The sequence below is a fragment of the Mugil cephalus genome, chromosome 16, assembly GCF_022458985.1.
Source record: "Mugil cephalus isolate CIBA_MC_2020 chromosome 16, CIBA_Mcephalus_1.1, whole genome shotgun sequence".
In the NCBI taxonomy this organism is placed as follows: Eukaryota; Metazoa; Chordata; class Actinopteri; order Mugiliformes; family Mugilidae; genus Mugil; species Mugil cephalus.
In genome coordinates this window covers 17,415,999-17,443,265 of record NC_061785.1, presented here as the reverse complement: position 1 = coordinate 17,443,265, position 27,267 = coordinate 17,415,999, and the positions used below count along the sequence as shown (strand labels likewise).

Here is a 27,267-nt window from a genome sequence, read left to right as displayed (position 1 = left end):
GAACAGCCGAAGGGAACACTGGTCGAAATTTAAAAACGCCCTTTAGCTCTGTAGCTTTAGCTGGTGACAGGCAGATTGGGGTTGTAGTTATACTTGTGTGTTTTAAGTCTGGATACCATGGACCCATTAAGCGAAGAGGATACCAAAATGTATTTCTATGAGAACAGGCTGAAAACTTTCGAGGGGTGGCCATTCAACGAAGACTGCATGTGCACCCCGGAGAACGTGAGTGAACGTTGAAAACGGTCGACTTCAGCTACGTTTAGCAACGACTTAGCACTTTTCAGCTAACAAAACAACAACAACAGCAGCGGCAACCTGATTTAAACAAATAAACGCACTGTAACCTCACATGCAGCTTAGTTGTAGTGTCAAATACAACTAGTAGTAACTGTAGATGTTACAACTGTATTATTGTACTCTGTATAATGGCAATAAAGGGCATTATATTCTATTAACTTTACAGTATTACCTGCGATTCTGAGGGAATAACGTTAACGTTTCCAAATAACATAACTGGGTCATCTGATGATTATATTCTGTATGGACTGATTTCCCGGCTATGTTTCAAATGATTGATTTTATACCATTTTTATAAAATTCTTGAAAAGTAAGCAGAGAAACGGTCCCTAAATCCACACACACTAGATTTACAGTGATCTACAGAAAATAAATCTTCATATTTAAATCACAGTAATCAACAAATTAACTGCAAGACGCTATTTAGTTGTTTATTAATCTGATGATTAATATATTCATTAAAATTAAAACGTACAGAGGTCGTTTGTCTCTTGATTGTGTCCAAAACAATGACATAAGTGAAACAGTAAGGGAGGAAATGTTTGAGAAGCTTTAATGGAAAAGTTTTCCCTGCAAAAATCAGTGCATTTAGTAATAAAAACATCAGTCTTTCTTCAAAACTGTTTCTGTGCGGACCAAACTATTAGTATGTCCATTAGATCGCCTGACCTTCATGGAAAGCTATAGACCAACTATTCGATCCATTTACCAATCACATTTCTAAAGTGTTTTTGTCTGTGAATTTGCTCTTCCAGATGGCCAAAGCCGGCTTCATCCACACGCCGTCGGAGAACAGCCCAGATGTCGCCATGTGTTTCTTTTGCCTCAAAGAGCTGGAGGGCTGGGAGCCTGATGATGACCCAGAGTAAGATCACAACATTACTGAGTACATGGGTCAGTTTTTTCCGTGCCACAAAAACTTTTCAGGAACAGGTTCTGTGTCTCTGCCCGATGGCTCAGAGCTGTGTTGGCAGCATAAGGGGGACTTTCTCTATAATAGAAATGTGGTTTTAATATTGTGGCTGAAAGTATTTATAGTATAGTGAATTCATTGCAGTGTCCAAGAAATCAAATTAAATGAATTTTAGCCTTGTGAGCATGTTATGCTGTTAGAAGTAGCCTTTAGAAGATGGGTACACTTTGGTCATAAAGGGATTCACATGGTTATTAAACAATACTAAGTAGGAATCCAAAGTGCGCCATGAAAATATTTCCTTCTGCATTACACCCCCACCACTCAGACCAGCACGTCTGATTCTAACAATCGTGCCACCGTTCTCATGCTTGGATTGAACCTCAGCAGATAGTCTTAACCACAGTGAGTTGCTGCCATGTTCCTGGCTGATTAGATATTTGCATTAATGAGCACTCGAACAGGCACACTCGCTTAACTGGCCAGTGTGTGTATATGGTGATAATGTTTTCTCTAAAGGTAGCACAATTGTACTGAGAAACCAAAACATGTATTTAAATGTGTCATTAAATGTGACTTCCTCTTCCCCCGGCTTTTTATTTGGTTGCCAGAAAGGAGCACAGGTCCCATTCGTCATCTTGCCACTTCATCAACCTGAAGAAAAGCGTAGAAGAGCTGTCTGTCGAGGAAATCCTCAAACTGCAGAAAGAGAAGCACAAGTTCATCCTTGTATGTATTCTATAGGAGAGGCTGATTTATTTCTATAATGCACCAACATGGTTAGAAGTATGCTTTCAACATCGTTTTTAAATAGGCATTTTAATGTGGTGTATGGACTTGGAATAATGGAATAATGTCTGTAAAATGACCGTCTCATCTCCTTCATTCACAGATGAAATCGTGTAAGGAGGCCTTGGCCAGGTTTGAAGAGGCAGCCAAACAGAAAAAGGCAGATATCAAGTCAGCCATGGGAGAAGAATGACGCCAAAATAGATGCAGATGAATGAGATGGGCGTGTGTGAGAGATTAATTGTAGCTGTCAAGCCACAGACTGATTCCTCAGCCAACTATGGTTTTAACGTGTCTTTCGCCTTTGTTTCTTCTTTGTGATGTTGTATATTTGTTACCTTAAACACTTTCTGTTTCCATATGTTTTTATCCATTAAACTTGTTCTTCTGGTCACCGTTCTTATTTGTTATTGGTGTTATTTTTTAAGGAGTACCAACAGCACTGGGAGGTCTGGCATTTTTTCATTTCAGGAAACTATTTCGGTGCTGGTAATATGTTTAGATTTATATCAACCCCGTGGAAATTTCTCGGGGTGCATGCATTTTTTTTTTTTTTTATCCTGTCTGATTTTATTTAAGCGACTGGAGAGGCTTCCAATATCCCTTTATTACATGCCTTGCGTAAACATGTACGCCTCCTGATCAATCCACGTCCCTCCCAGACAGAAGCTGCTCCTGCTGCTGTTCCTGCTGCTGCTGCTGCTGCTCAGGCAGACCGTCGTCTCCGCGCGGCTGTGTGGACTCACTCCTTCAGAGAAAAAGCAAGTTAGTCGTCGTGGAGATTTTAATTCCGGTAAAGATTTTTTAGATAAACAAAATGCCGTGTACATATTTTTAAATTACAGGTTGCATAATAAGCGCGCAAACGTTTTTGACAGACCGGACCGGCGCTGGAAAAGCTGCGTTACGCACGAGTTAAAGCGATCCGATTCACACGCGTAATTAAACCTTCACCTGTCCACGATGAAGGTGAGGTTCGGCGCTCTGGTGATCACGGCCGGCTTCTGCGGCATTCTCAGTTTCGCCTTTTTGGCGACTTCTCTCGGAACCGACTACTGGTACATCATTGAAGTAAATCCCATGAACAGGTGTGACTTGGACAATACGAGCTACCACTGGGGACTGTGGGACGAAGGTGACACAACTCAGTCTTAACGATTGATATTTCAGCCGTTCTAAAATGTCATCATTATATTGTAACTTTTCTTTTTTTTTAATACTAATCCAGGTGGGAGGACGGACGCAGGCGCTAATGATTCTTTCAGATATGACCACTCTCCATACTCCGAGACTGAAAGCAGTGAGTCCCCATGTTTTGATGAAATCTTTTATTTACCACACAGCAATGCCATTTCACTGCCAAGGCAGCCGTAACTCCGCTGATGCTCCATAATCCATCTGTTTCTCTCCAGTCATGCACAATACAATAGTGGTGGTGCTCTCCCTCAGCCTGGTTCTGTTGCTGTTTGGTGGCATCTGCGGTTTGGTCAGCTCCCTGGCCAGGAGCCCGGTCCTCCTCACCTGCACGGCCTCCTACTTCTTCATCCGCAGTAAGTCAAGGTTCAGTTCATTCCCCTGTATTCATCCTATGATGCTGCATTAGAGGCAAAGGAGCAGTTATTTCTGCCTGGGTAAATTATTGAGAGCTTTGCTCAGTGAGGGGAAAAGCTGACATACTGTATTTTACCGCCCATTCAAGACAGATGTATTAAAATAATAAATTTAAAAAAATGTGCAGTCAACTGTGTTTCTACTGGCAATACAGGAAATAGCTTAATGGGGCTGTGAGTTCCCATCTGCACTGTATGCAGCCTCACAATGCCCCTCTTCTGTTCAGAATATGTCTTTTGTCATGCTTACAATTGGCTGGGGACAGAAACCCTGATGTGACACTTTATTGCTGTGAAGTTGTAGGAGAAGCTGCATCAAAGCGCCGCCGCTTTGCATCTCTGGCCTCGTTTTTAAATAAAGCAGGAGCTGTTAGGTGGCTTTATAGAAGAGTTAATTGTCCGGACACGTGATGCAAATAAACTGGCGCGCCGGGAGGGGCAGGGTACCCGCTCTCCACATTGCATGACAACAACACCCAACAGAAGTTTAACATGAATTTAAATACTCCACTCCAGTAAGTAACCACGTCTCACTGAAAGAAAACATCACACGTGTGGTGTTTGGGTTTGAATGGCTAACTGAGAAATCATGAATAAGAAGACTGAGGAGGACAGAGCAAATACAAAAACTTTTTTTTTTTTTGGCTGTATTTTTTGCTGGACGGCAGGGATTTTGGCCTGTCACAACAGAGGAAGCACAGGTGGAATACACGATGACTCAGTTCCATTAAGTCCACCGAGACCCAGTGAGCCACGGCAGTGAACCAGCCTAAACAAAGAGCACAAAGAAACGCTTCCATTTTAATGCACCCGTGCTTTCGCCGCTGTGATAAGTGTAAATGTGAACAAGGGTAGTAATTTACCATCACACTTCACCCATACATTATTTAATACGCTGATTAATACACTGCAAAGCCGTGTAGGATTTGGTTTAACAATGTGTACGTGGCTGAGTGTCGCAGTAAAGCAAGTCCGTGCGGTTTAATTTGAACAGGCTCGAGCGCTTTATGTGTGGCACCGAAACTGACCTCAGCTATTGACCTCATGTGGCCAAAGGGACCGAGCTTTATTTGCAGCCAAGGCTGACTGGCAGCTTGATTTATCCATACTGGTTAAGTATGCATGAAGAGGCAGGTTCTTTTGGGTCAGTTATACAAAGAATGCTTCACACTGAATTTTGTCGAACGGGTAATTGGAGCTTTTTTGTGCTTGAGGGAGAAACAACAGTGTTTTCAAATTGCTTTGGAAACAATGAAATCCCAATTTGTTTTTCTTGTGTATTCACATTGTGGTTAGAGCTTCCTGAGACATCCCCTTCATGGTTCAGCGAAAATATCCTAAACGCATCTTATAAATAATGAATGTACTGGCAATTTCGTGTTGAAGCTATGGACTGATGTGTTTATTATGCATATATGTAAAATGCATAGCCTAAAAACATATTTGTTTATAGACGCTGCAAATTCGGATCCATCAGACAAAACAGTTCACAGGTGAAGAAATCCTGAAATCATTTCGTTTTAAATGGTAAAATCTCATCAAGATGTAAAAAAATAACCACTACACATACCACTGCACCACTGGAATTAGCAAAAACCGAACCGACCTGGTTCACTCTTGGTTTAAAAGACCAAACTGTGGTTTTTAGCCATTACCAATAAAGAGCCACCCTGTAAGGAACACCCATTCAACTCCCTGTCAACGCACATGTCTAGTTCAAACCAAGTATCAGACGGGGAAGAAAGAAGAACTGAGTGATGTTGATGTGGCGCGGTTGTTGGTGTGAGTATTTCGCAATCAGCTCATCTGCTGGGATTTTCACAAAATATCCAGCAAGCTGTTATTTTCTGGGCAGAAATGTTTTGTTGAAGCCAGAGGTCAGAGCTAAATGGCCGGACTGGTTCCAGCCGGTGGAACCATAATTTAAGAGACCACTTGTTAAAATGGAGATATGCAGCAGAACCTCTGAATGCACAGCATGAACCTCGAAGAAGAAATGTGGAGACAATACCCAGCGGCAGTCTTGTCAGCTAAGAACAGGAAACCGAGGCCACGATTGGGAAAGGGCTCGCCAAAATTGGACAGCGGAAGATTTGAAATATGGTGCCCGGGCTGATGAGTCACACTTTCTGCTGTTGGGGCTGGAAATTGGTGTGAACGACATGAAAGCACGGATATATTCTGTTTTTTATCCACTGCGCCGGCCGGTTGAGGAGGGACGGTGTGGGGTATTTTTGGGACACTTTGCGCACCTTTATATTGTGCTGTGGCTGGTCTCGTCCATCCTTTTATGACCACAGCGCACGCACCTCATGAAGGATGGTATCCATGTACTTAAATGGCCTCTGCGGTCACCAAATCCTAACCCAGCAGATCTCCTTTAGGACCAAACTCTAAGGAATGTTTCCTGCATTTGAATCTACGCCGCGAAGACAGAGAGGACATTTGTGAAGCAAATTAAATGCAGTTAGGTGGTAAATCCGGAGTAAAATTTCACTGATTCTGCTCCACATGTCAAGAAAGATGAAAGAAAATGACCTTTAAAGGCACTTCTTTCACCGTTCAGATGGATCCCATCCAGCCACTCATTATGAAGAACTCTTGACACTGAAAAGATTCCAGGCCAAGCACAAAAGAAACCTGCATCTGTTTTAACACCATGATGTTGAGAGGGTCATCTAAAAGGACTACCATGTAAAAAAAATAGGGCCTAACTAGATAATATCCTAAAAGTTGCAGCTGCCCTCTAACATGTTAACCTGGTTATATAATCCAGACTAAAATGACACGCAAAAGGAGGTAAGGTTCTGTTAACAGACACAGTCTATCACATCTAACAGCGCTGTACGGAAACAGAACGAACTGAATGGAAAACAACACAGCACACTCAATAATTCTATATAACTAATGATGTATTTGCTTTTTTGGGAGACCTAGGTTAACGTTAACCTTGTTTAGTTAATCTGAGTACAATAATCAAATTACTCTTGTGTACAGAAACTTGACGCCTGAGCGTTTGGAATAGCTCAGTCCCATGGATCTCTTGGGTGCTCTCCATCTAACGCCTTATGACCTCTATAAAGAGAATCATGTGACAGATGAACACTCACTCAAAAAGACTCTTTAGTCTCCCTTTAATGAGCAGCACATGGTAAAGTGTGGAATGAATTAAAGAATTCAATTAGATTAAAGCTGCCTTGTGAACTTGTTGCCCGTCCTGATCCTAACATTTTTTTTTTTCTTTGGCACTCACAATATTTCAGCGCTCGGTTTGTTTTTCAGCTTTCCGCTCCTCTCGATTTCGTTGTGTTCTGGATCAGGCGCCTAATTAACAATTGTGCGTGCTCAGGCTGCGTCAGCAGTCAGCGTGTTGTGTACAGATAGCCCCCGACGCACACCTGGGATGGCGCGTTGACACCAAAAGGTGAGACCGCCGCATCGTGTGAACGAACGCAAGAACCGGGAAAGCGGCGTGGATGTGCACCCGCATACATCCGCATATTTAATTATATGACACGATAATTACGAATCTCCGTTAATTGCTCCTGGTTCTGTCTTCAGTCTAATGCTGCAAACACTTTCCTCATCAACCATTAAACAGCTAATGAGTATTAGTCTGAGCTCCTTGCAGGGCTTTGCTATTGCCTCTCCTCTCCTTCATTTAGAGTGTAGTGCGCTTTCTGAGTAAGGTTTGCCTTGTAATGCAAACATTTACACAAATAATTTGCCACTATGTAAAGGATAATACGCGCTAATAGTATGTTATTGTTGCTGTTGTGTGCGTTGCAATGCCTGAAAGCGTAAAACAGTGTAATTACAATAATAGAGGCGGGAAGACGAGGGGTAAACACGGCGTTTTTAGTTAGGATTGTGGTGTAGTAAAGGCAGTGATACTACCAGTAGGTGCAGCTTTTATTCCTACTATCAGAAATGGTGACCACAACCGGCATTTAGTCGTAAACCACAGTGGACAACACACAGTATTTTGGCTTGACGCTGCGACACAGAAGGTCAGTGGATTGCCCCAAAGGTATTTGGTAAATGTCTCTAAAAAAAAAAAAACACCGACAGCAATTCATCCATTTCGGTCTGAGCCGAAGTGGTGCGCCAGCACTCACCGTACTGCCACTGCAATCTGTGGCACCTCTAAATGGCTGCGTGTGCCCGTACAGTTTCCCCCTCCCCCAAGTGGATATTTCTATTTTTGAATTATTAGAAACTGTCCTGATCTGAGATCTGTTCACCTAATTTCTCAGAAGATACAGGAAAGCGTCCGTTTTTTTACAGGGCAGACACGTGCCTGTGAGTTTTTTTTCCCCAAACGCGTGCGATTGAACCAACTTCCCGTCAGTCACTCGACCGCTAATGGAGTCTGTCCTGTCGTAGCTCGGTCATTTCCCATCCGCCTCTCTCCCCCGCTCTCCTGTTCCTTTGCTCTTTGTGGCAAAGTGCATAAAAATGAGACATCGGATGCCGTTTCCTCATCATATTCCTAGTTTGTTGCACCTCGGGGTGCAATTGTAATAAAATCTTTATTAGGCCCACCCTGGGCAGCTCCGCTTGCATCCCCTTAAAGCCAGTAGCAAGCTGTCAAAATTAAAAGGGTTTCCAATGGCAACACTGTGACAATCATGTCGACTGCGTTCCAGTCATGGGACAACGGGTAGGGACTTGCGTCATCAGCGCGCTTCCTGGCTCGCACAACTTGAGATTTTGGGTGAGCTTCATGAGCGGCTCGGTGTTCCTGTTAATTTCCGCTTCGTAATTGCTTACAACGCAAGCTTGTGCTCGCATTTGGGCAAATGCGAACAGAGTAGATGGCCTTGGATGAACATTTTAAAAGTATAAGACGGCTGACTCATCTGACAAGATATAGTGAAAATAAAATGTGTGTGTTTTGTGTTCAGCTGAAGTTCTAGATAATGTAAATGTTTTTTTTTGTTTTTTTTCTTCTCCCCCCGTGTCGACCTTCAGGTCTGCTGACTCTGTGCGGCGCGAGCCTGTACATCATCTACTCATACAGGGCCCTGGCTGAGATGGAGAGGCTGGTCGGCAAGGAGTGTCTGACCTACGTGAACACCTCCTTCGGCTGGTCCCTGGGCCTGGTTTGGCTGTCCTACGGCCTGGAGCTCCACACCACCATCCTGCTGCTCGTGGCCGCGCGGATGGCCAAGCTGCGCCACAGCAGCCCCACCATGGCCTGACGGCAGCCCTCGGCAGCTGACCCCACGCGTGGCGTTAAAGGAAAGAGACTGAGCTCTGAGCGAAAAACACCGGAGAAACGAAGGTCAGGTACGTTGCTGCCGCGCGGTTTGCGAAGTGTTTGGCAGAGATAACGAAGTGGTGTTTGTGGACTCATTCAAAAGAGAGCGATTTGTCATTTTAGTGCGTCTTGCTTCGGTTTGGAGATCCATGCTATGGTGAGGAGGTGCACCAAGAGGTCAGAGTTAAATTGGATCAATTGCGCCCTCTTGTGGTGTAAAACAGATTCTCATGGTAGGCATGGTAGGTGCACTTCATCACGCGGGCTGTCATACTGCTGTGATTTCATCTGTGCCAAAACCACATCGAAGAACTTCAAATGTAATGTAACTTAAAACCTATAGAAACAGTATTAAACTTAAATCGTGTCCGTTTGATGTGAGCCCCATTTGTTGCTGTTGTTTTTTGTTTTTTTTGTTTTTGGATGTACATGGATGCTTGTAACATTGTGCCATGTTAGTTCCATGTTTTTGTAATAATAATAAAAAAAATGAATGAAACGAAAGTTTGTTCCACCTAACTAAAGCTTAAGAGTGTTTACAGTGCAGCAGCGACCTGTCTGAGCCCATTCATCTCAACCTAAATTGAAGGGACGGTTCAGGTTCTCTGAGGGAGGGTCGTGTCAGGTACTCATTCATGGTCGGTGTATCACCTACAACAGATGGTTTCCAGCGCAGACCTAGTTTGGAGAAGTGCAGGGGAGTAATAGCAAAAGAAAAAAAAGAAAAAAAAGCTGTGGAAGATGTCAGCAGCAAAGTGTATTTTAGCCGCCTCGAATAAAATCTGTATCAGCTGAAGTTCGCTGTATTCAGAGTGTTATCACCACTTTACCTCGCCCTTGGCCTTTAATGGCCGGGAACTTAAGCCATTACATTGATCTACGCCATCTCCAAGCCCACCAGACTTCATTGACAAAACAGTAATTTTACCTCAGAGCACGAGTGGCTGGTCTGCAGCCTCCTCCATCGGTTAGCGTTACTGTGTGACATTCAGGACTCTGGGTATGAAACACGGGATAAAGCACGCGGTGTTTCCTTTTGGGAGCAGATACTGCGATGCAATTATCTTCTAATATTGATGTAAAATTATGCAGTTCACGTTCATGAACCGCAGTATAAAGTAGCTACACTTAAGCTGAGATGCTTTGAGCTTAGAATGGCAGGTGGCGACGTGAGCTTTTTACATTACACAATTGAATTCCTGCTGTGGTCACCTGTAGATGGCTGGACAGGAAAGCACACTGACAAATGATTTTATGGCATCTTAAACAACAGGCGCTGTAGAATGGCAGAAACGCATTCCTGGATCATATAACTGGGGCAGTATATAATGGAGGGGTAATTGAAGTCCATGGGATATATCTTTCATACATTTTTATTAAAAGTAAAAAAAAAAAAAAGTTTTTTATGTTTACTATGGTTTTTACAAAATCCATAATTTTTACGGAAACAATTACCTATTAATAACAAATGACTAGATAACACTAACATGTAAATCGTTTACCAAATTTAATAACAACCACCTTCTAATGAGCTAAACAATAATAAAATAAGCTTATTCAAAATTTGTTTTGTGTTCTTAAGTTGAGGTAATCGTGACATTTTTTTTGTTTTTTTGCCAACATATCAAATTTCATACGGAAAATAACAAATTGTATCCGCCATTACATTCCACCTCTCAAGGAAGTGCGTTAAATCCACATCACATGACCTGAAGTAGTGTGTGGATTTATCACGTGTTAATACAGCATATTTATAAATAACTTAATTTCAATTTACTCAGTTGTATATATAATATCTATAAGAATCTTTCAGTAAAAATGCCATGTGCTGATTGGTTATAGGCGGCCATGTTGATTTTAGGCCTGAAAACAACTATGCCACTTGTCAACTATGTTAAACTCGGAAAGTCCCGTAATTATATATTGACCCATCTCTTGAAGAAAATACCAGTTTGTATACCAGTATGTATGAATGGTCACAGTTGAAAGAACTACTTTCTTTCTTTTTTTTTTTTGCTTAGTTCTCTCCCACTTGGGACAAGTATAATGTCTTCTGCACCAGTCAAGCTCAATTAATCATTAAACGCAAACTGACGACTACATTTAGCCTCCTTAAAAACTTAGTTCCACCTTGAAATACTGTATTTGTCTCTGAAAAGGCCATAAAAAGAGGAAGGAAGGAAAACTACACTCACACGGAACCGCAATTATTAGAAATGTTACAAATAAGACAATTTGTATTCCAATGACTCCTTTTTTTTTTTTTTTTTTAATGAGATCACATCTTCCATGCTCATTCACAAACATCCCAGTGCACCCAGACGACGACACACGCCGTCTCTTCGTTTACACAGAAATGCGAGCGCCTCAGACGTATAAAACAGAGAGTCGTGAATCAAGTCATTTGTGGTGCGGTGTTTAAACAGGAAACGCTCTAGAAAGGCTCAAGTTTGGACCTGTTGATGTCAGTCTTTGCTCACACGGCGTCACCGCCGAAGCAGCTCCTGTTGACTCACCCCAAAAATTCACTTTAATAGTAATAAATGGAAGCGCTGGACTGGCAACTATCGGAGAGAAGATCAGGGGATGGGGATGATGATGTTGATGATGATGGCGTCTTTTATATTCCACGTTAATGCTAAATGATTTAATGCGTCCAGGAAGCTTGAACTGATCCCATGATACTGAAACTGCCAACTAAGATTCCAAAAATATTGTAGTTATTTAACACATCTTTAAGGCAAAGTGATCCACCAACACATATTAATAACAGGAAACACATTCAGTCTAAAAAAAAAAAAACACATTTACAAATGAAGTATTAAATAAGTGTGTGGAGAAATGAAGCTCCAATGTACATGATGTAGATCCTCACTTGTCAGGGAAGAATGGCCGCCACACTGGAGACGGCCATCGACTTGGCTGACCCAAAGAGGGGTAATGCGTCGTTCGTGTTTATAAAGATGCAAGGCTCCCCTGAAAGCGTTTCCTCCCGCCTCGCTTCAAACCCATCGTTCTGGGCGGACCAACGCCACTTCCGCACCCGCTCGGCCTCGGTGAGCGGCACGCGGGCGTTTGACCACGCCCGTTTCGGCCCCAGCTATCGTGACGATTCATTCGAAAGGAGGAAGAGAAGAAAAAAAAAACACTAACAGGCCTCTCAGTTTTGTTGCAAATCAACAGCTCCTAAACAGCTTTCTAAAAGACACTGCCACAGGAGAGTCAGTTCTGACAAAAATAAAAAATAAAAAAATCTACCTCCCGTGGTGGCGTTTTTTTTTTCTTCCAAGGATTCAAAAAGAGGAGGAGGAGGAGTGTACGTCAGCCGGGCAAGCACACCTTCCCGGCGAACAACAGTCCCACTATGGTGAAGAATATGGACAGGATGAAGAGCACGTAGGAGGAACCCACCGCGGTGTTGTTGGGCAGCTTATACGGCTGGCCCCCCACCTCGCTGATGTAGAAGCCGATGGGGAATATGAGAGCGGCCATACAGAACAGGACCACTGTGACGGGACAAAAACAGGAGGAAGAAGCATTAACACCCCACCCTAAACCGGTGACTCCCAACAATGGTTAAAAGCAATGTGTAAACATTCGAAGTTCATAGCTAAAAGTAACATCTGAGAGCTTTCAAAATCCAACCAGGCTAAATCTCGAGTGCTACGTGTAATGTTTTGAGGCAGGATCGCTGCAGCTATAGCCTGCACTCCAGCTCCAAGCAGTTCTGGATTCAGAGCCGCTCCCGTTACACTCCTCTTTAACGCACGCCAATTTTGTCTCCTTTCTATAAAAATAGAAACCGTGCATCATCAGCTTGCGTTCCCCAGCACTTCATCACTGACTTCATAATCACCAGCTTTCAAGTAATGAAACCGTCTGTGATTGCGACGTGAGCTCAGCCTCTGTCATGGGCGACTCTGAAGATGTGTCCGTTCAGGAGCGTTTTATCCGCCCTAATTAGGAATATTTGCCTCTGGCTTCGCTTCTTTTGAACCATGCCGCGGTACGTTGCACCGTTTAAGTGTCGACTTCATAGTTTGAGATTAATTAATCTCGCTGGGTAACAGCTGCACACTTGGACACAGACAATTTAAGGGTTTTGACGTTATATTGTATGGCGTTCATATCAGGCTGCCTTATGCAGAACATGTTGGGATATGCTCCATCAGCTTTGCTTAAGGTCGGGAGCATGTCTGGACCTGTGCAGTCTGGGCCAAGTCATGTTATCATTTCAAAGGGCAATCTCAGTTTTGGTCTCTTTGGCACCACCCGTGGCAGAAAGTGGCAACTGCAGGTGTGTCTTCAACCCCAGGAGATCCAGCTGAACATCAGCCTGTAGAAAAGTTACTGCTGGGTTCCAAACAATACATTTTTTTATCCCAGTTTTGCTACTTAATATACATATGAAGAAATATCTTAAAGTTTACCCATTTAAACTTCATTTCTGTGTCCTCAGACGCTGAGATTTTAAGCTGAACCTTTAATCTCAGTCACTTTAACTGTGGCCGTTTTAGAGACATACAGTAGTTTAAGCGAGTGAAGTCAAAGCATTACCAGCACCAACCCAACAACAGGGATGATGGTGATAATTATATTGCCCCAGTGCACGCTGGGAAGACCTAACACCTATTACCTACATGGCGCTCTCAACCCCTGCAAGGTCTGGTTTAATGGAGCTATTCTAATCTGTAGCTGAGCAAGTCATTTGCAGAAAGTGAGAAAATCAATTAGGTCTATACGTGGCGCTGAGTGGATGCTGCGTGGCAAGGTTTGACACCGACTCAAACGCGACCTGTCAATACCTGCACGCGCGTGTGAATGTCTTACGAATACAAATCTGTGGGCGAAACGTTAGATCATGTGCTTATGACGGGAGAGTAATGAGGGTGTGGGGGGGGCCTACTTCCTGTGAAGGCAATCCATCGGGCGTAGCGCGTGGCCTCGCGCCGCCAGTGTGACACCACCAGCAGGCCGCAGGTGACGGTGAGGGAGATGATGCCCAGGATGATGAAGAAGAGCGTGGTGATCCACTCCCGGGGGAGCTGAGGGGGGATGCAGGTCCGGTCTCGGCCGTGGATGGTCTGGCACTGCCGGACCAGACCCACCGTCAGAGAGCCTGGGGAGAGACGAGAGGGAAAGGTGAGGTTTAAATGTCAGGTGAAGCGATGTCAGGCGTTTCTGATTTGGCATCGAGGTAATTATAGAGCGTATTGATTCTTCCAGGTGACTGAACGCCACTGAACTGTGGCCAAGTTTTTCCACCTCCACCTGCACCTCATTAATCACCCAGCTGTCCTCTAAGACGACGCCGAAGATGACATTTTGCGTTCAAACTAGTCTGAAACAAATGCTGATTTGACACAAAGAAGAAAAGAAGCAGATGCTAAAACGCGGGGAGAAGCACTGACATCATAGCCAAGATCTAATTAACAGCAATATATACGACGCAATTATGATAATTTGGCAACATGCCGAGCGGCTGTGACGCGCGATGACCTCTTCGGAGTCTCTCCGTTTCCCATGCTGTAACAGGGGGCCGGGGATATCGTTGGTATGGAAACAAGCTGACGGGCAGTGAGCCAGCGGCAAGCACTGACCCCTCCAGTGATTCACATGTGACGTCAAACACCGGTTCAAGGTTCTGGCCTGAGCTGCCAGAGCGCTGGGGGGGAGAAAGAGGAGAGGAAATGAAGAGATTGCGCCGCAATTCCAGTAATGGCGTCCTGTCTCACAAAGGCCTGGCCATTGCTGTGATGTCAGGCTGCGATGGGGGGGCGAGGGGGGGGTCTCTGCATGTAACAGACACAAACACTCGGAGCCCAACAGAGGCCGCATCTGCTCCTCCCTGCATCCAGTCCGCTCTGCACGCGGCTCCAGACAATGCAGCACACGTAACGAGAACGGGAGAAGCTGCTAAATTAAATCCTCCCACACCTTCATTCATTCGTCACTCTTTCCTTCCCTCCCTCCTTCCTTCCTTCCTTCCTTTCCCAGAATTATCTTCAGCGGGCGATAAGCAGGAGGACATGGAGCTTTATACGCTTCTACCTATTTAAACCCAGCCAGCGGAGAATCAACATTTGCTGCTGATACCACGACCGGCCTGAAAGGAATATCAGGCCCGAAGCACACACTGCTGACCTATTCCCCCTATGTGCAGGACATCCTGTTCTTTCGGACCACATCCTCTCATTAAACGGGGTGGGGAATAACGTAAACAGCGCTTTCATTTCCCCGCGAATGCCGAACCAGACAACCATTTGAAGTCTCGGGTCCAGCTGAACTGTGCCGGCACTTCATGCGTGTAATGGAAGATAGATAGGCTACTACAAAGAGCATGTTTCGCTTGTTAATTGATGGCTAGCTGTTAAAATTGGATAAAGGGGAAATGATGAATACACTGGATCAGAAACGGAGCATGAAGAATGCTTTGGAGACTTCAGAGTGAATTCACAGCTCATATATATAAAGCTTTGCCAGGAGCACTTAACGGATGCTCGTGCTCGATTCCTCCTAATGGTCTAGGGATGGAAATGCAGCGTTTTGATTACTGCAGTTTGTTTGGCTCACCAACCGCAGTGATGTGTCCAACACAAAATGAGGGATGTGGAAACATGCTCCGGCAACACAATGCTGTTAGTGGGGGGCTTTGGGTCCTATGGGTTGGGGGGGAGGGTTCCTCTGTGGATCATCCCACAGATTCTTGATCAGTTTGGGATCTAGTGAATTTGGAGGCCAGGTCAACACCTTGTGCTGTTCTTCTGTATATTTTTTAGTTGTTAGGTGTGTGTGTGTCTGTGTCAAGCTGCATCCTGCTCGGGATGTCTGCCGCCATCAAGGAGCGTCATTAGTATGGGATGGGGGTGCCTGGTCCGGTCTAGGTGGGTGCTACAAGTTAAATCAACATGAATGCCAGGTGCAAAAGTTTACAAGCAGAACACTGAACTGTCACAAGGTGATCAATGTTATTCAGTGTCAGAGGTTTTAATGTTGTGGCTAATCAGTGTATAAAAACAAACTATTAGTGTATTAATATCTGTGTAATATTTTAAAAATGTAACCACACATCATTTCCTCCTTAAAATCTGATGAACAAATGTATCCGACGATGACCGAGGGTTCTCGAGTCTTTTATTTACTCCTGAGTGAGTCCTGACAGCTCTGATACAGGATGCTTGCCTTGCATTAGCATTTTAAAACTGGCCAACCTAAACAGGTTCTTAATCAAGACTACGCGCCGTCTCTCTCAAGCCCTGTTCAGAGCTTGCAGACAACGCACCAGGACTGACAAAGCAGCACAACAAGCACGCTCGCATCACTGTTTACATGGTAGCTTAATAAAAGGCTCTGATGCGACATATGACTTTACACTCCCCAGAACGTCAGAACACAACTTTCATGTACCCTGGCGCTGCCTGCTGAATCTGCAAACCGCTGAAAATATAAAAGAGGAAGAGGTTTTCAGAGGATGACCAAGGCAAACCTACATTTTCAACCTTAATGCCAACACAAAGATTTAGGCTTTGCTCTTTTTTTTGTTTTTGAACAACACTTTGTTTTGCCGTTACCATGTTTCTGTCACTCTGGGAGAATAATCACGTCACATGATGTTTACCTCACTTAGGGCACACATTTATTTGGTTTATTTAAACCAAATAAAAACTACATGAAAACTTGGGCTGTTTTTTTATTTATATGTGGATTACTGGTGTCCATATAAAGGCAACAAGGCGCTGCTGCCATCACTACTGGTGTACAATATGTTCTCAGAACATCAAAGTGAACATCATGTTACACAAGTTCACACTTGGTCTTACTTAACTGCATACTTCTTCCCATTGTTTAAAAAAATCTCACTTCTACACAGTCCTTCTGCCGACTTCTACAAGCACTCTAGTCACTGCCAAAATAAAACCTGTCACAACTGCATGTAGCATGACGAGCCTTTAATCTCCAGGTGGAAAGCATTACTTTCCCAGGAGGCCTAATTAAAAGACACACATCTTCATTCTCGAACAACACTTCCTGCCTTCAGGTAATTACTTTTCGGCTAATTAGACACGAACAAAAGGCTTTTAGTACAGTGATTTCACACCTTCATTCACTGTGAGGAATGGGAGGTAAAACCCTTGCAAATGTGAGTTCTTCTAAACTTCAGTCCACTTTGTACTATGATGAGTGGAAAAAGGAGAAAAAAAAGTGTGTGATTGCTCATTTAATTAGGCAACAAAAACTGGCTGTTAGGTATTCAACAGGCAGCTGCAGCCAGTATTTCTTTAACAATAAATTAAATCCCGTAATAACCACTCAGCACGGCTGGTATGTGCCTCTCTTTCTCTCTGCTCCTGTAGCTTTGGGATGGAGGCAGCTGTGCATACATTGCACGAATCCTGCTCGTCTGTTGCATCACTTTTAATCAATGTTTAGCTTTGGACTTTGCGTCAGTCCATTAGAGAAGACGTGGGTTTTGGTCAGCAGCTGTACTCAGCACTTTAATTCCAGGACTGACGGTGCAATCAAGTTTTGACTTGGAATGGATGACAAGTGTTGGACGTAGTAGATGTATCCCCAGTCATATCTTTTATACAAAAACAACAGTTGCCATTGTGAAATTCCAAATATCCATTACATTCATCAAATCACCATTTGACATTTTAGTCACGATAGTCTGTCTTCAGTAATGCATAACAACATTTCAAATCAAATTAACTAAAGTTCAGAGCATGGGTCTCAACTTAAGATTTGTCGCAAGTTAGCACGTCATTAGTCCCTTTGGACTTTTGGGCGCTCTGGACGAATCCTGGATGTGCAGCATGGTTTTAGTGCAGTATTCATAGTCCTACACTGTTTTGCACACTTCATTGTGTGATAGATTTCATTGTAAAACAATAAAAACGCATTTTGTTCCTCAATTTACACTTAGTTCTGAGAAATGTTTACAAAAGAGAGTTATGAGGATACTTTGTTTAGCTGGTTGTCTACCTTGACTAAGTAAAAGAAAGAATCCATGACAAAACCTGAACTCTTTGGGCAGATCACCATGCCCTATAGTGAAGCATGGCGGTGGCAGCATCATGTAGCCAACAAATTACTGGACACTTTGACCACAACAAATCAACCAAGATGACATTAAGGTTATAATTCTGTCCAGAGAGTTCAAAAGTAACCACATGCCATAAAGTCTGTGTGTGAATCAGTGAATCAGTTTAGAGTCTGATGCCTTTACTGACTGCTTTAACAATTTCTCTGTTGTTATGATTGGGGTCTTACAACTAAATACGTAGTTTTCCACTGCGTCAGAGTCACCTGGCCTCTCATTAATGCCAAAAAAACACGCGAAAGAGACACTTTATGCTGAAAAACAGTCAAAGACTGAAGTGCACAATAGCCTACCAGCTGGTTCTCCAGTGTTGATCCAGTCCGGGTTGGCGATGCTGGCGATGGCGAAGATGTCTGCGGCGAGGAAGAGGCATCCTGATATCACGGTGAGTTTATCCATGTCGGCGCACACAGTTTCGTGCCTCAATCTCACCTTTCTCTAAAGTGAGACGGGACATCGAGGAGTCACCTAAGCACACATTTGACGCCCCATCATGCCGCACGGCGCTGGGGAACTTGCAGGGGTGGAGGCGATGTGGTCGGGCCGATGCATTATCTGTCCACGCATCGCGTTTGATCTCAAGCGGCGATACATGCACGGTGATCCCCCTTTAAAAGTCCTCCGACACACAAAGCTAGCCCGACCTGCTGGCCCTTCTCCAGACCAGGGGGATCGCTGTCCGGGCTCATGGATTTCTAGCTCCGGATGCTCCGCCGCATCCTGCGATCCTTGCGTAAAAAAGGACGAATGGAAATGTTGCAGAGTCGTATGTTGTGCTTTAATCGCCGAGGAAGTATCCAGCGGTGAAAACGAGAACATGCATGAAGTCGACTTGTTTCCTGAGTTTGCACGAACACCCCGAGCTCTTTCCTTTCTCTGCCCCTTAAACAAGCTGATTCTTTCCTTCGGCCGAGCACAGACGGAAAACGCCGCCCATGCTCACAAAGAAGCGTTTTTCTGGAGCCGAAAATATCCGCGACCAAACGCTGAATGCCCTCTTTTTTTATCCCACAGACTGCACAACAGCTGTATTCTCTGCAAATCGACGCCGTCTTCTCTCGGCGAGGGGAACTAAAACGCAGCCAGCTCGCGTCTCCATGCCTGTGTTGGTCCGCAGCTCTCGCGAGACAATCCCTAAACAAACGACCATCCTGTGCCGTTTGCACGATTTAGGCAGGTGGTAATATTTTGAGTTTAGCAAACACAGATGAGCGCATTATACAGCTTGAGTTACACCCTGCAACTCATATTTCATGTCCGATTGTATTACACCACCTCCATCAGTATATATAGTAAGTTCTCCCTGTTGCCATGGAAATGTAGAGGTATAACTGTTGTTTGGAGCACTTTTTATTCATGTTCACTTAATCGTTTAGTCTGATTTGGTCAAAAGCTCCAGATAATAATAATAAGAAATATATAATATTCAAGACACAACACAAAGGTCTGTAAGGTCCATAGAGATTTATTCCTTATTTTACATCAGCTATACAGTAAATGTGGACAGATGAGTGGATCAGATTACTGCCATGCACCAGAGCAGAATAACCTGAAATTATACTGTTACAACACCTATAAATACCCAGAGGAGTTATGACATGTCATATATCATAAGAACAGCAATGCAAAATGATGACCCCTGGCTTTTCTTCAAATGTAGAGGGAACCAATTCTGATTTGCTGTTGATAAGGGTACATTTTGAAGTGAAAGGGAAGGCTTTAGATCTCATCCACGAACGGCGTGTTAAAGAGGTTGCCGCTGGACACCATGGTCTTCTTGCCGGATACAAATTTCTTGGCAGCCTGGAAAAGGTGGGCAAAAATGCAGTTAGAGTGGTATCAGTTACAGGTGACTCAACATAACTGAGCACTGACTGAGATCGAAACAAAGCGCCTTACATTAGCGACGTCAGTCAAGGAGACATTGTCAATGTTTTTGGAGATTTCTTCAGGGGAGTGGTAGGATCCTTCAGCCAGAGCCTGGGTGCCTATGGACTCCAGCAGACCCTCTGATGTTTCCAGAGACATCAGGAAGCGAGCCTTGAGCTGGACCCTGCAGAAAAAAGAATTATTTTTTATAAGCCACACTAGAGCCAAATAGGAAAGAAAAACATTCACGTGATGTATTTTCTTCTGAGCGTGAAGGTGAAAATGAAATTGGTCATCATTGACTCTGTCAATACATTCTTGTGTCTATGATTTCGATTTCAAGTTCACTTTAAGGCAGTGTACGACACATTTGTAATTTATAACACAATTTTTGCACTGTTGACACTGCTGCATCATTGTTAAAGCCCTTAAACAGAAACCTTTGGAAACACTACTGACCCCTGTGTTTGATCCTGGAAGGAGGCAAACGGCATTTAGAAACTATCATTACGTGTCCTCCTTTGATTCGTCAAGCTCCTGTCATGTAACTCCTTTTGACACTAGCACATCGATTCTACATCAGTAAGGAATTATAAGCCTTGGTGGTCGTCTATGTACGCAGCATAGACTTCATCATGTGATTAGTGCCTGTATGCGCAGAAGGTAAACTACTATTTAAGTGGTTTGAAATAATACCCATGTCCAGTGGTGCCATCATCCCTTTGTGGTGTACAGGGAATTAAAAACAAGCTGCGTATTAGATAGAAAAGGCATACAGTAAAGGATTATGTGTTGTTACTTCAGGACAGAGTCATGGTAGCTGCCATTATTTTCACCTGCTGGCTCCAACTACATATTTAATGCACAGCTACGAGTGACGTCCATCTTTTCAAGTATTTCAAGGAAGCTACTAAGCGAACTAAATATTATGTTTGTGCTAGAAGTACGCCGTCTGAATTGTATCAGGTTACGTCCGCGTGTCTTACTTGGCTCGAGTGAGGTCAGCAGCTGTGACTCCTCCATCAGCGACAGCCTTCACCTGGGCGAGAGCGGCCTTAATCACCTGGAGAGACAGAAGAGGACAAAGCATACATCAAGACATTTTCCACATGTGTTTCACTTTGTGCTAATGAACACGCTCCCGTCATGACTACGGCATACTCACATCACCAGCAGAGGCAGCCTGGGAAACGGTCCAGATCCCGAACAGACCAGAGTCAGAGTAGCCTGCATTGTAGGCACTGACCTGTTATGGTTTAAACAAAACAAAGCAGAAAGCTGTTTTAGCGTGGCAATAATGATTTAACAAGACTTTAAAGTGAGTTACATATGTTTCTTCTAGTTATGTGAAACGTTGTGTAGTCTGTTACTCGCCACTCACCTCAAAGGGGTCAGCAGTTACCTTGGCAACCCCCTGGGATAACTTGGTGGTGCTGGCACCTCTCTTCACATTGAGACCAGCTCCGAGTAAATGCTGCAGCACGCCGAAGGCCAGACCTTCACTGGTGCCTGCAGCAGCCGAGTGGGTCGCCACCACTGAATGGACCAGGGGGCTGGAGCTGGGCAGGCGAGTCTCACCTGAAGACAACGCAGGAACGTTTACGCCTCACGAGAAGTGGATGTGTGACCGCAATGCATACTTTCTGTCAGTTCAGCTCACCTCCACGATATTGAGCCTTAACCGCTGTGGTGCCTGATCCGCTGCGGATGTTGAGGAACTGCTCTCCCACTTGCTTCAGCACAGAGTGGTCGACGCCTGGGGTGCAGAAGGGGGAGAAATCCCTTATTTTGATTTTCATTCATGATGTAGTCAAGCCAATGCTACTCAGGTCTGTACAAGGTAACTGTATGAATGTGAAGGGACTCTTACCAAGTCCAACAAGAGCCATTCTTGCACTTGTGAAATGGTTTTGGACAAAGTGGTGCAGCTGGAAAAGAAAAATAACTTTAGAAAACTACAGTTTAATCAGATGTATCCACACTATCGGTCTTAAACACCACTTACATGTTCAGGATTGACTTTGCCCACCATGTAGTCTGGACAGTACACGGAGTTACTGAGGGTGTTCTTGTAGGCCATTTCATGCAGACCCTCAATCACAACTGTAAAAGAGAGGACGAGGTGAAGATGGACTCCAACAACATAGGTCCAGTAAACAGACGGGTGAACATAAATGTCATGATTTTACTAAAACGTTTCAATGATGCAAACAATTATTGTAGTCGTTAGCCAGCCATGATAAGTGATGCCTTGGGTTGAGTGTGGCATCCTATTTGGTTCTGACTGTAGGATCTCAAACAGTGGAATAACAAGTCACTTTTTGTTCCCACAACCACCTGAGACTTTCTGTTTCATTTCACTGGCTGGAAAAACAGGCAATAAAACCAAAAGTTGTTTTACTTCACTTACTGGGACTTTTTAAAGGAATTAGACATATATGGTGAAATAAAATTCAGCTGGTGAGATATAATTGTATTAACTTAACCATAATGAACCATTTATTGTACATAAAGATGTATGAAGCCTCCACGATGTAATGAACATAAAGTTAGTAAAAAAAAAAACAAAAAAAATATATATCAGCAAGGTATTAGAGTTCCGTCTCATGAATAAAAAGCATCACAGCACATTATCTTGATAACATAGTATTATTTGGATTTATTGTCATACACAGTTGGAATAAAATGTTTTGTCTCCGTTCTAAATCATAAAGTAGTTCTATGATCCAGCAACTGATCGCTTACAATCAAAAACTGGGTGATACACAGAATCTGAAGACGTACCTGTGTGTGGGTTCTCTGCAGCCCGTGACTTCTCTAACTGTACTTTGGGCGTGAGCTCTTTCACCTCCCACGGACGAAACTCTGGGGCTGTCGTCACGTTGATCAAATACTCCATCACTGTGTCCCTACGGAGCAACGACACAGAGGGAGGAGGGATAAGTGAGGTGATGAGATAGATAGATAGATAGATAGATAGATAGATAGATAGATAGATAGACTTGCACATATGAATGAAATTTCATTGTAAATGCTTCTGACAGCAATGGCACAAACACTGCAACAGTGTGAGATAAATTTTGCCTTTCATGGCGATCATCCCAAATAGAAGTCGAGTGTTTCTTCAGAATTAATGCTTATGCAAAAATGAATTAAAGGATGGCAGCTGAGTAGGGGATGCAGCAATGTGGCTAGGACCAAATATGTGTCCCCCCGCTCAAAGAATGTGGTCACATGCGGTTCAGGCGACCTCCAAACGTGCTCTGAGTGCTCTCATCTTCAATCTGTCTTGAATCATAATTATGAAATGCCCCCTTAATTCGTTCTGATAATATTCAAAGACTCACATGTCATCTCTCAAGCAGTCAAGAGTATAAGCCATGTTCTCTCTCGTTGAAGACACGCTGCACAGAAACATGGAAGAAATCCAGATTAGAACACTGAACGGTTGTGAGAAAAACAGCTTTTCTGTGGAAAACTTTTTTTGGGAGGCTACTGACCCCAAACTGGCACCCACTGTTTCCAAACCACGGACTATCTTGAAAGCTGAAGCTCCTTTGGTTGTCTAGAAACACACAAATGCAAATCAATATTAAAGCAAAGGGCAACAGGCATCCTCCAAGTACTCTAAATGTGCAAATGTTTAAGTGGATATACCTATTTATGAATTGTATTTATTATTATCCAAATAATAATTTATAAATATTTTACATTTTAACCATATTTCTACGCTTGTCAATCTTTATACATTACTGTAATGCACAGCACAAAGGGATCACAGCAACAATAACACTGACCGTCCTTAATCAAGTTTTTTACAGGGGTCTGTATTTAAGTTCATACCAGAGTGGAGGCCAGTCGGAGGACGTGGGTGACCCCGTAGTTTCCATGAGTCTCATAACGAGAGCCGGCCTTGATGAAGACTCCAATCTTAGAGACGGGGGAATAGTTCTCCAGGGAGGCAATCACCAGCCCACTGGGCAGTTTGGTCACCTGAGCAGGAGGACACACGAAACGTTGGCCCTTGATCTGATCACGTCCAGCACGTGCACATACGCTCTGTTAACACGTGTAAACCTCTAAATCCCAGCTTGTACACGAAAGGCTCACCTAAAGTCACTTGGACAGTTATCGAAATTAATTCTATTTTACTTTTATATGAGAAGAGACAAATAGATGGAAAAGATAAGCAGCATTTTTCTGCAGGAAAATCAACTAGCATTTTCCTCCTCAGAAAAAAAGAAAAAAAAAAAAAAACAGTGTGTGGACCCAGCTTTCCCCAGGACAGCCATCCTCATCAGTCCCCAACATACATGGATATCCTGGTATGAGTGGGCAGCTCCAGGAGAGAGCTTGAGGCCAGCAAGGGGCTCGACCAAGGACTGGCTTTGTCTGGCAGCCGCATAGAAGCGTCTCTGTGGACAAGAAAAACACGTCAACAACCACTGACCTGCACATCCTGTGGATGAAACCCAGTGACCTCCAGCTTACGGGCAGCCTGGGCTGCATAAAGCCTCTTCTGGAAAGAAAATAGAAAATGTGGGAAGGCAGGACATTACAACTAACGTGTTGCTGACCTGCTGGTTGATGTGGGCAGTGTTGGGACAAAGAACACCCGAGGAATGAAATGATTTGAAATGATGGGATCAGTAGACGGTAGAGTACTCTGTACCCTGGACCTATTTCTGTCAGATGACAACACATTTAGATAAGTCAATTTCCCATGCATCCGGGAGGTTTTAACCTGGTCTCTTTTTGCAGATGGACTTTTCCTAATTGTCTTCTCAGACACGCTGGTTAAATTCTTTAAGGGCTGAACAAAACGATGACAAACATTAAGAATTCCCTGACAGCTATAAAAACTCTTCCTGCTGATGTAGATACTGTAAAAGGTTTTATAGCTGCCTCTACACTGATCCTGCCATTTGTCAAAATAGATACAACGGAATACTGCAGTCAATAAAACAGAGATGTAAGGTAAGAGACCCACACATGCTCCCGGTCATGACCTGAGAGAGGCGCTACATGAAACCCACACAAAGTAGCAGCTAGCGACCAGTACCCTTTCTCCCATATGTTGACCACCTTGAATTCTTACACCCGGGGTTAAGTGAGTTGAAATAAACGAAAAACAAAAGCTGATATGGTATATAATATGTGCTGTTCATTATGTAACGTTATCGGGTGGTTTAACGCCGGTCATGTCAACCATTAGTCAACTGCTTCCTCGTCTGCTCTTCACCATAGCCTGTGGGGACATGACCCTGAAATTTTACACCGTCCAACAATCACGCGAAGACTTAAAAGGACGGACGGTGAGTGGGCGAATTCCCCGACACATATACATGCAGGATATATTCACCGAGTCCTCACCGATAGCTGACTGATTCCCCGAATCCCCTTCATCTCCTCTGTCTCCTTCACCCAAGACGAAGAAACAATATGGCCGCAGTGGAAGTGCCCTACCCAGAATGCACAGCGCTTCTTGCCTCCAAAAGTACAGCGAGTCAGTCAGCGCGCCCTCTGTTGCCACGGAGATTAATGGCGAGTTATTATTATTATTTTTTTAAGTTTTAAATTGAAGTTGTTTCTTTCTCTTTAGCCACTGCCTATTGATAAAAAGATTATATTATGAGGGACGCAAACATCCCACCACCAAATAATCTTAAATGTCATATTAAGATGGCCATCAGTAAATAAATGTAATAATAATTACAAAACTATTAGAGAATTTATATTAAAAGAAAATTAGATGAGTATATGCTATTGGTGTATCTCATTGACTAAAATCTAAGTGTATCGAAAACTTAAAAAAAAAAAGTATTTCCGGTTGCTTCAGCGTCCCCAGTGCGCATGTGCGGAACTCCACACGTGTGGTGTGCGTTTTCCGATTTGGTGTATGCAGCAGAGCTTTGAGAGTTCATAGCGTCCCTAAGTATATAGTATATTATTATATCTTGCGTCTTGTAGCTCCTTTTATACTAAGAGGATAAAAATAATCCTCCGTGAAGCACTTCGCCGAGAGGGACGGAATACCAGAAAAAAACTAAACAATGGTAAGTGTAATTTTTGAATAAACTAACAAGCTAGAAGGTTAGCTAGCTGTTAGCTCACGTGTTAATGCTTTGAAACGCAGCATGCTTTCCTAAACTTCAAAATAACATTCTAATGTAATGTCTAATGCAGTAGTAATGTGGAGTTAACTTTTATTATGTTGTTTTCAGACTGAACCTCAAGTGAACCCAAAGGCCTACCCTCTGGCCGACGCCACGCTGACCAAAACCATCCTGGACCTGGTGCAGCAAGCCTCTAACTACAAACAGCTCAGGAAGGGGGCTAATGAAGGTGAGGAAATGTAATGTACTATAATCCGACAAGAACACGATTACCGTGGCTACAAACAAGCTGATGTATTGTTTCCTGTTACATATAATACGTCTGTGAAACGCCGGATCTAATCTAGTTCACGATGTGCAGATTTAAACCACCCTTTTATTACCATTACTTATTGACTTATCTCTTAGTGTATTGTCAAATCTGAATAGATGTTATGTTGTTTATTGCTTATTTTCACCAGTGCCCTGTAAGTCCAGTGTATAGAGATTGCTGTGATGTCACATACGCTTACTTGATTAGTGACGAGTTGCCTTTGATAAATGTCCGGTTTGAGTACTTAATGCAGCGTTGTACTCCAACATAATACTTCTATGACACCTGTAATATCGTAATGGTTTTCATTGATGATCAGATGAGTGGTGTTTCTCTGTGTTCCACTTATTGTTCTGGAGACGTAACCATTTGTTGTCCTCTGCTTCTCCCCCAGCCACTAAAACTCTGAACAGAGGCATTGCTGAGTTTATAGTGATGGCTGCTGATGCCGAACCACTGGAGATCATCCTCCACTTGCCACTGCTCTGCGAGGACAAGAACGTCCCATACGTGTTTGTCCGCTCCAAGCAGGCCCTGGGCCGGGCTTGCGGGGTGTCGCGCCCCGTCATCGCTACCTCAGTCACCATAAAGGAGGGGTCTCAGCTCAAACCTCAGATCCAGTCTGTCCAGATGGCCATTGAGAGACTGCTTGTGTGATTCTCACTTGTTTTTTTTTATTAAGGAGAGAGGATGAGTCCTACATTCGAATAATATTATGTTCCATTAAAAAAAGAGAAAATGCACAACAGGAAAATGTAGGTGTTGTTAATTTTTTTACTTGTTAGGATATTGGTTTCACTTGAGTGTATCGGTTGGCAAGATTATCACCTGCTTCATAATAAAATACTTTTTTATGTAAACATGATGTGTTTTTTTTTGTTATGCCTGTCAATAACAGAAGTATGAAATGTCATTTTTTATAAACTGAAGGAGAAAATTCAGCATTGGGAGTGTAGCAATGTTCTGTCACTGTAACAGTTGTTCACAAGTA

The 27,267-nt window shown here is 43.5% G+C and overlaps 5 protein-coding genes across 8 annotated transcripts; 3 read left to right on the top strand and 2 right to left on the bottom strand.

Moving 5' to 3' along the window:
* The first annotated feature begins 4 nt into the window (after nucleotides 1-4).
* On the top strand, nucleotides 5-2,401 carry birc5a (baculoviral IAP repeat containing 5a). Its single transcript, XM_047610026.1, has 4 exons — nucleotides 5-225; nucleotides 1,056-1,165; nucleotides 1,825-1,942; nucleotides 2,106-2,401. The coding sequence occupies exons 1-4, from the start codon at nucleotides 118-120 to the stop codon at nucleotides 2,193-2,195; spliced, it is 426 nt and encodes a 141-aa protein (XP_047465982.1). The 5' UTR covers nucleotides 5-117; the 3' UTR covers nucleotides 2,196-2,401.
* Nucleotides 2,402-2,527: 126 nt separating this feature from the next.
* Nucleotides 2,528-9,375, top strand: tmem235b (transmembrane protein 235b). 2 transcript variants are annotated; one of them, XM_047610025.1, is made up of 5 exons: nucleotides 2,528-2,795; nucleotides 2,881-3,137; nucleotides 3,231-3,302; nucleotides 3,415-3,552; nucleotides 8,587-9,375. In XM_047610025.1, exons 2-5 carry the CDS (start codon nucleotides 2,966-2,968, stop codon nucleotides 8,814-8,816), a joined length of 612 nt encoding a protein of 203 aa, XP_047465981.1. In that variant the 5' UTR covers nucleotides 2,528-2,795; nucleotides 2,881-2,965; the 3' UTR covers nucleotides 8,817-9,375. The 2 variants fall into 2 exon arrangements, with proteins under 2 accessions (XP_047465981.1, XP_047465980.1); XM_047610024.1 differs by having other exon boundaries at nucleotides 2,528-3,137.
* Nucleotides 9,376-10,453: 1,078 nt separating this feature from the next.
* On the bottom strand, nucleotides 10,454-19,096 carry LOC125022977 (uncharacterized protein C16orf52 homolog B-like). The gene is made up of 3 exons (XM_047610009.1): nucleotides 18,272-19,096; nucleotides 13,782-13,994; nucleotides 10,454-12,381 (listed from the first exon to the last, which is right to left on the bottom strand). Exons 1-3 carry the CDS (start codon nucleotides 18,375-18,377, stop codon nucleotides 12,197-12,199), a joined length of 504 nt encoding a protein of 167 aa, XP_047465965.1. The 5' UTR covers nucleotides 18,378-19,096; the 3' UTR covers nucleotides 10,454-12,196.
* Nucleotides 19,097-19,427: 331 nt separating this feature from the next.
* Nucleotides 19,428-25,343, bottom strand: LOC125023004 (cytochrome b-c1 complex subunit 2, mitochondrial). Of its 3 annotated transcripts, none has more exons than XM_047610052.1 (14): nucleotides 25,221-25,343; nucleotides 24,161-24,262; nucleotides 23,691-23,840; nucleotides 23,348-23,412; nucleotides 23,195-23,251; nucleotides 22,632-22,756; nucleotides 21,853-21,950; nucleotides 21,718-21,775; nucleotides 21,508-21,603; nucleotides 21,229-21,425; nucleotides 21,013-21,093; nucleotides 20,834-20,910; nucleotides 19,878-20,031; nucleotides 19,428-19,781 (listed from the first exon to the last, which is right to left on the bottom strand). In XM_047610052.1, the coding sequence occupies exons 1-14, from the start codon at nucleotides 25,251-25,253 to the stop codon at nucleotides 19,698-19,700; spliced, it is 1,377 nt and encodes a 458-aa protein (XP_047466008.1). In that variant the 5' UTR covers nucleotides 25,254-25,343; the 3' UTR covers nucleotides 19,428-19,697. The 3 variants fall into 3 exon arrangements, with proteins under 3 accessions (XP_047466008.1, XP_047466009.1, XP_047466010.1); XM_047610053.1 differs by lacking the exon at nucleotides 24,161-24,262 and adding an exon at nucleotides 24,298-24,366 and having other exon boundaries at nucleotides 25,221-25,326; XM_047610054.1 differs by lacking the exon at nucleotides 24,161-24,262 and adding an exon at nucleotides 24,298-24,363 and having other exon boundaries at nucleotides 25,221-25,295.
* Nucleotides 25,344-25,702: 359 nt separating this feature from the next.
* Nucleotides 25,703-27,136, top strand: snu13b (SNU13 homolog, small nuclear ribonucleoprotein b (U4/U6.U5)). The gene is made up of 3 exons (XM_047610058.1): nucleotides 25,703-25,903; nucleotides 26,072-26,192; nucleotides 26,671-27,136. The coding sequence occupies exons 1-3, from the start codon at nucleotides 25,901-25,903 to the stop codon at nucleotides 26,931-26,933; spliced, it is 387 nt and encodes a 128-aa protein (XP_047466014.1). The 5' UTR covers nucleotides 25,703-25,900; the 3' UTR covers nucleotides 26,934-27,136.
* The last annotated feature ends 131 nt before the right edge of the window (nucleotides 27,137-27,267 follow it).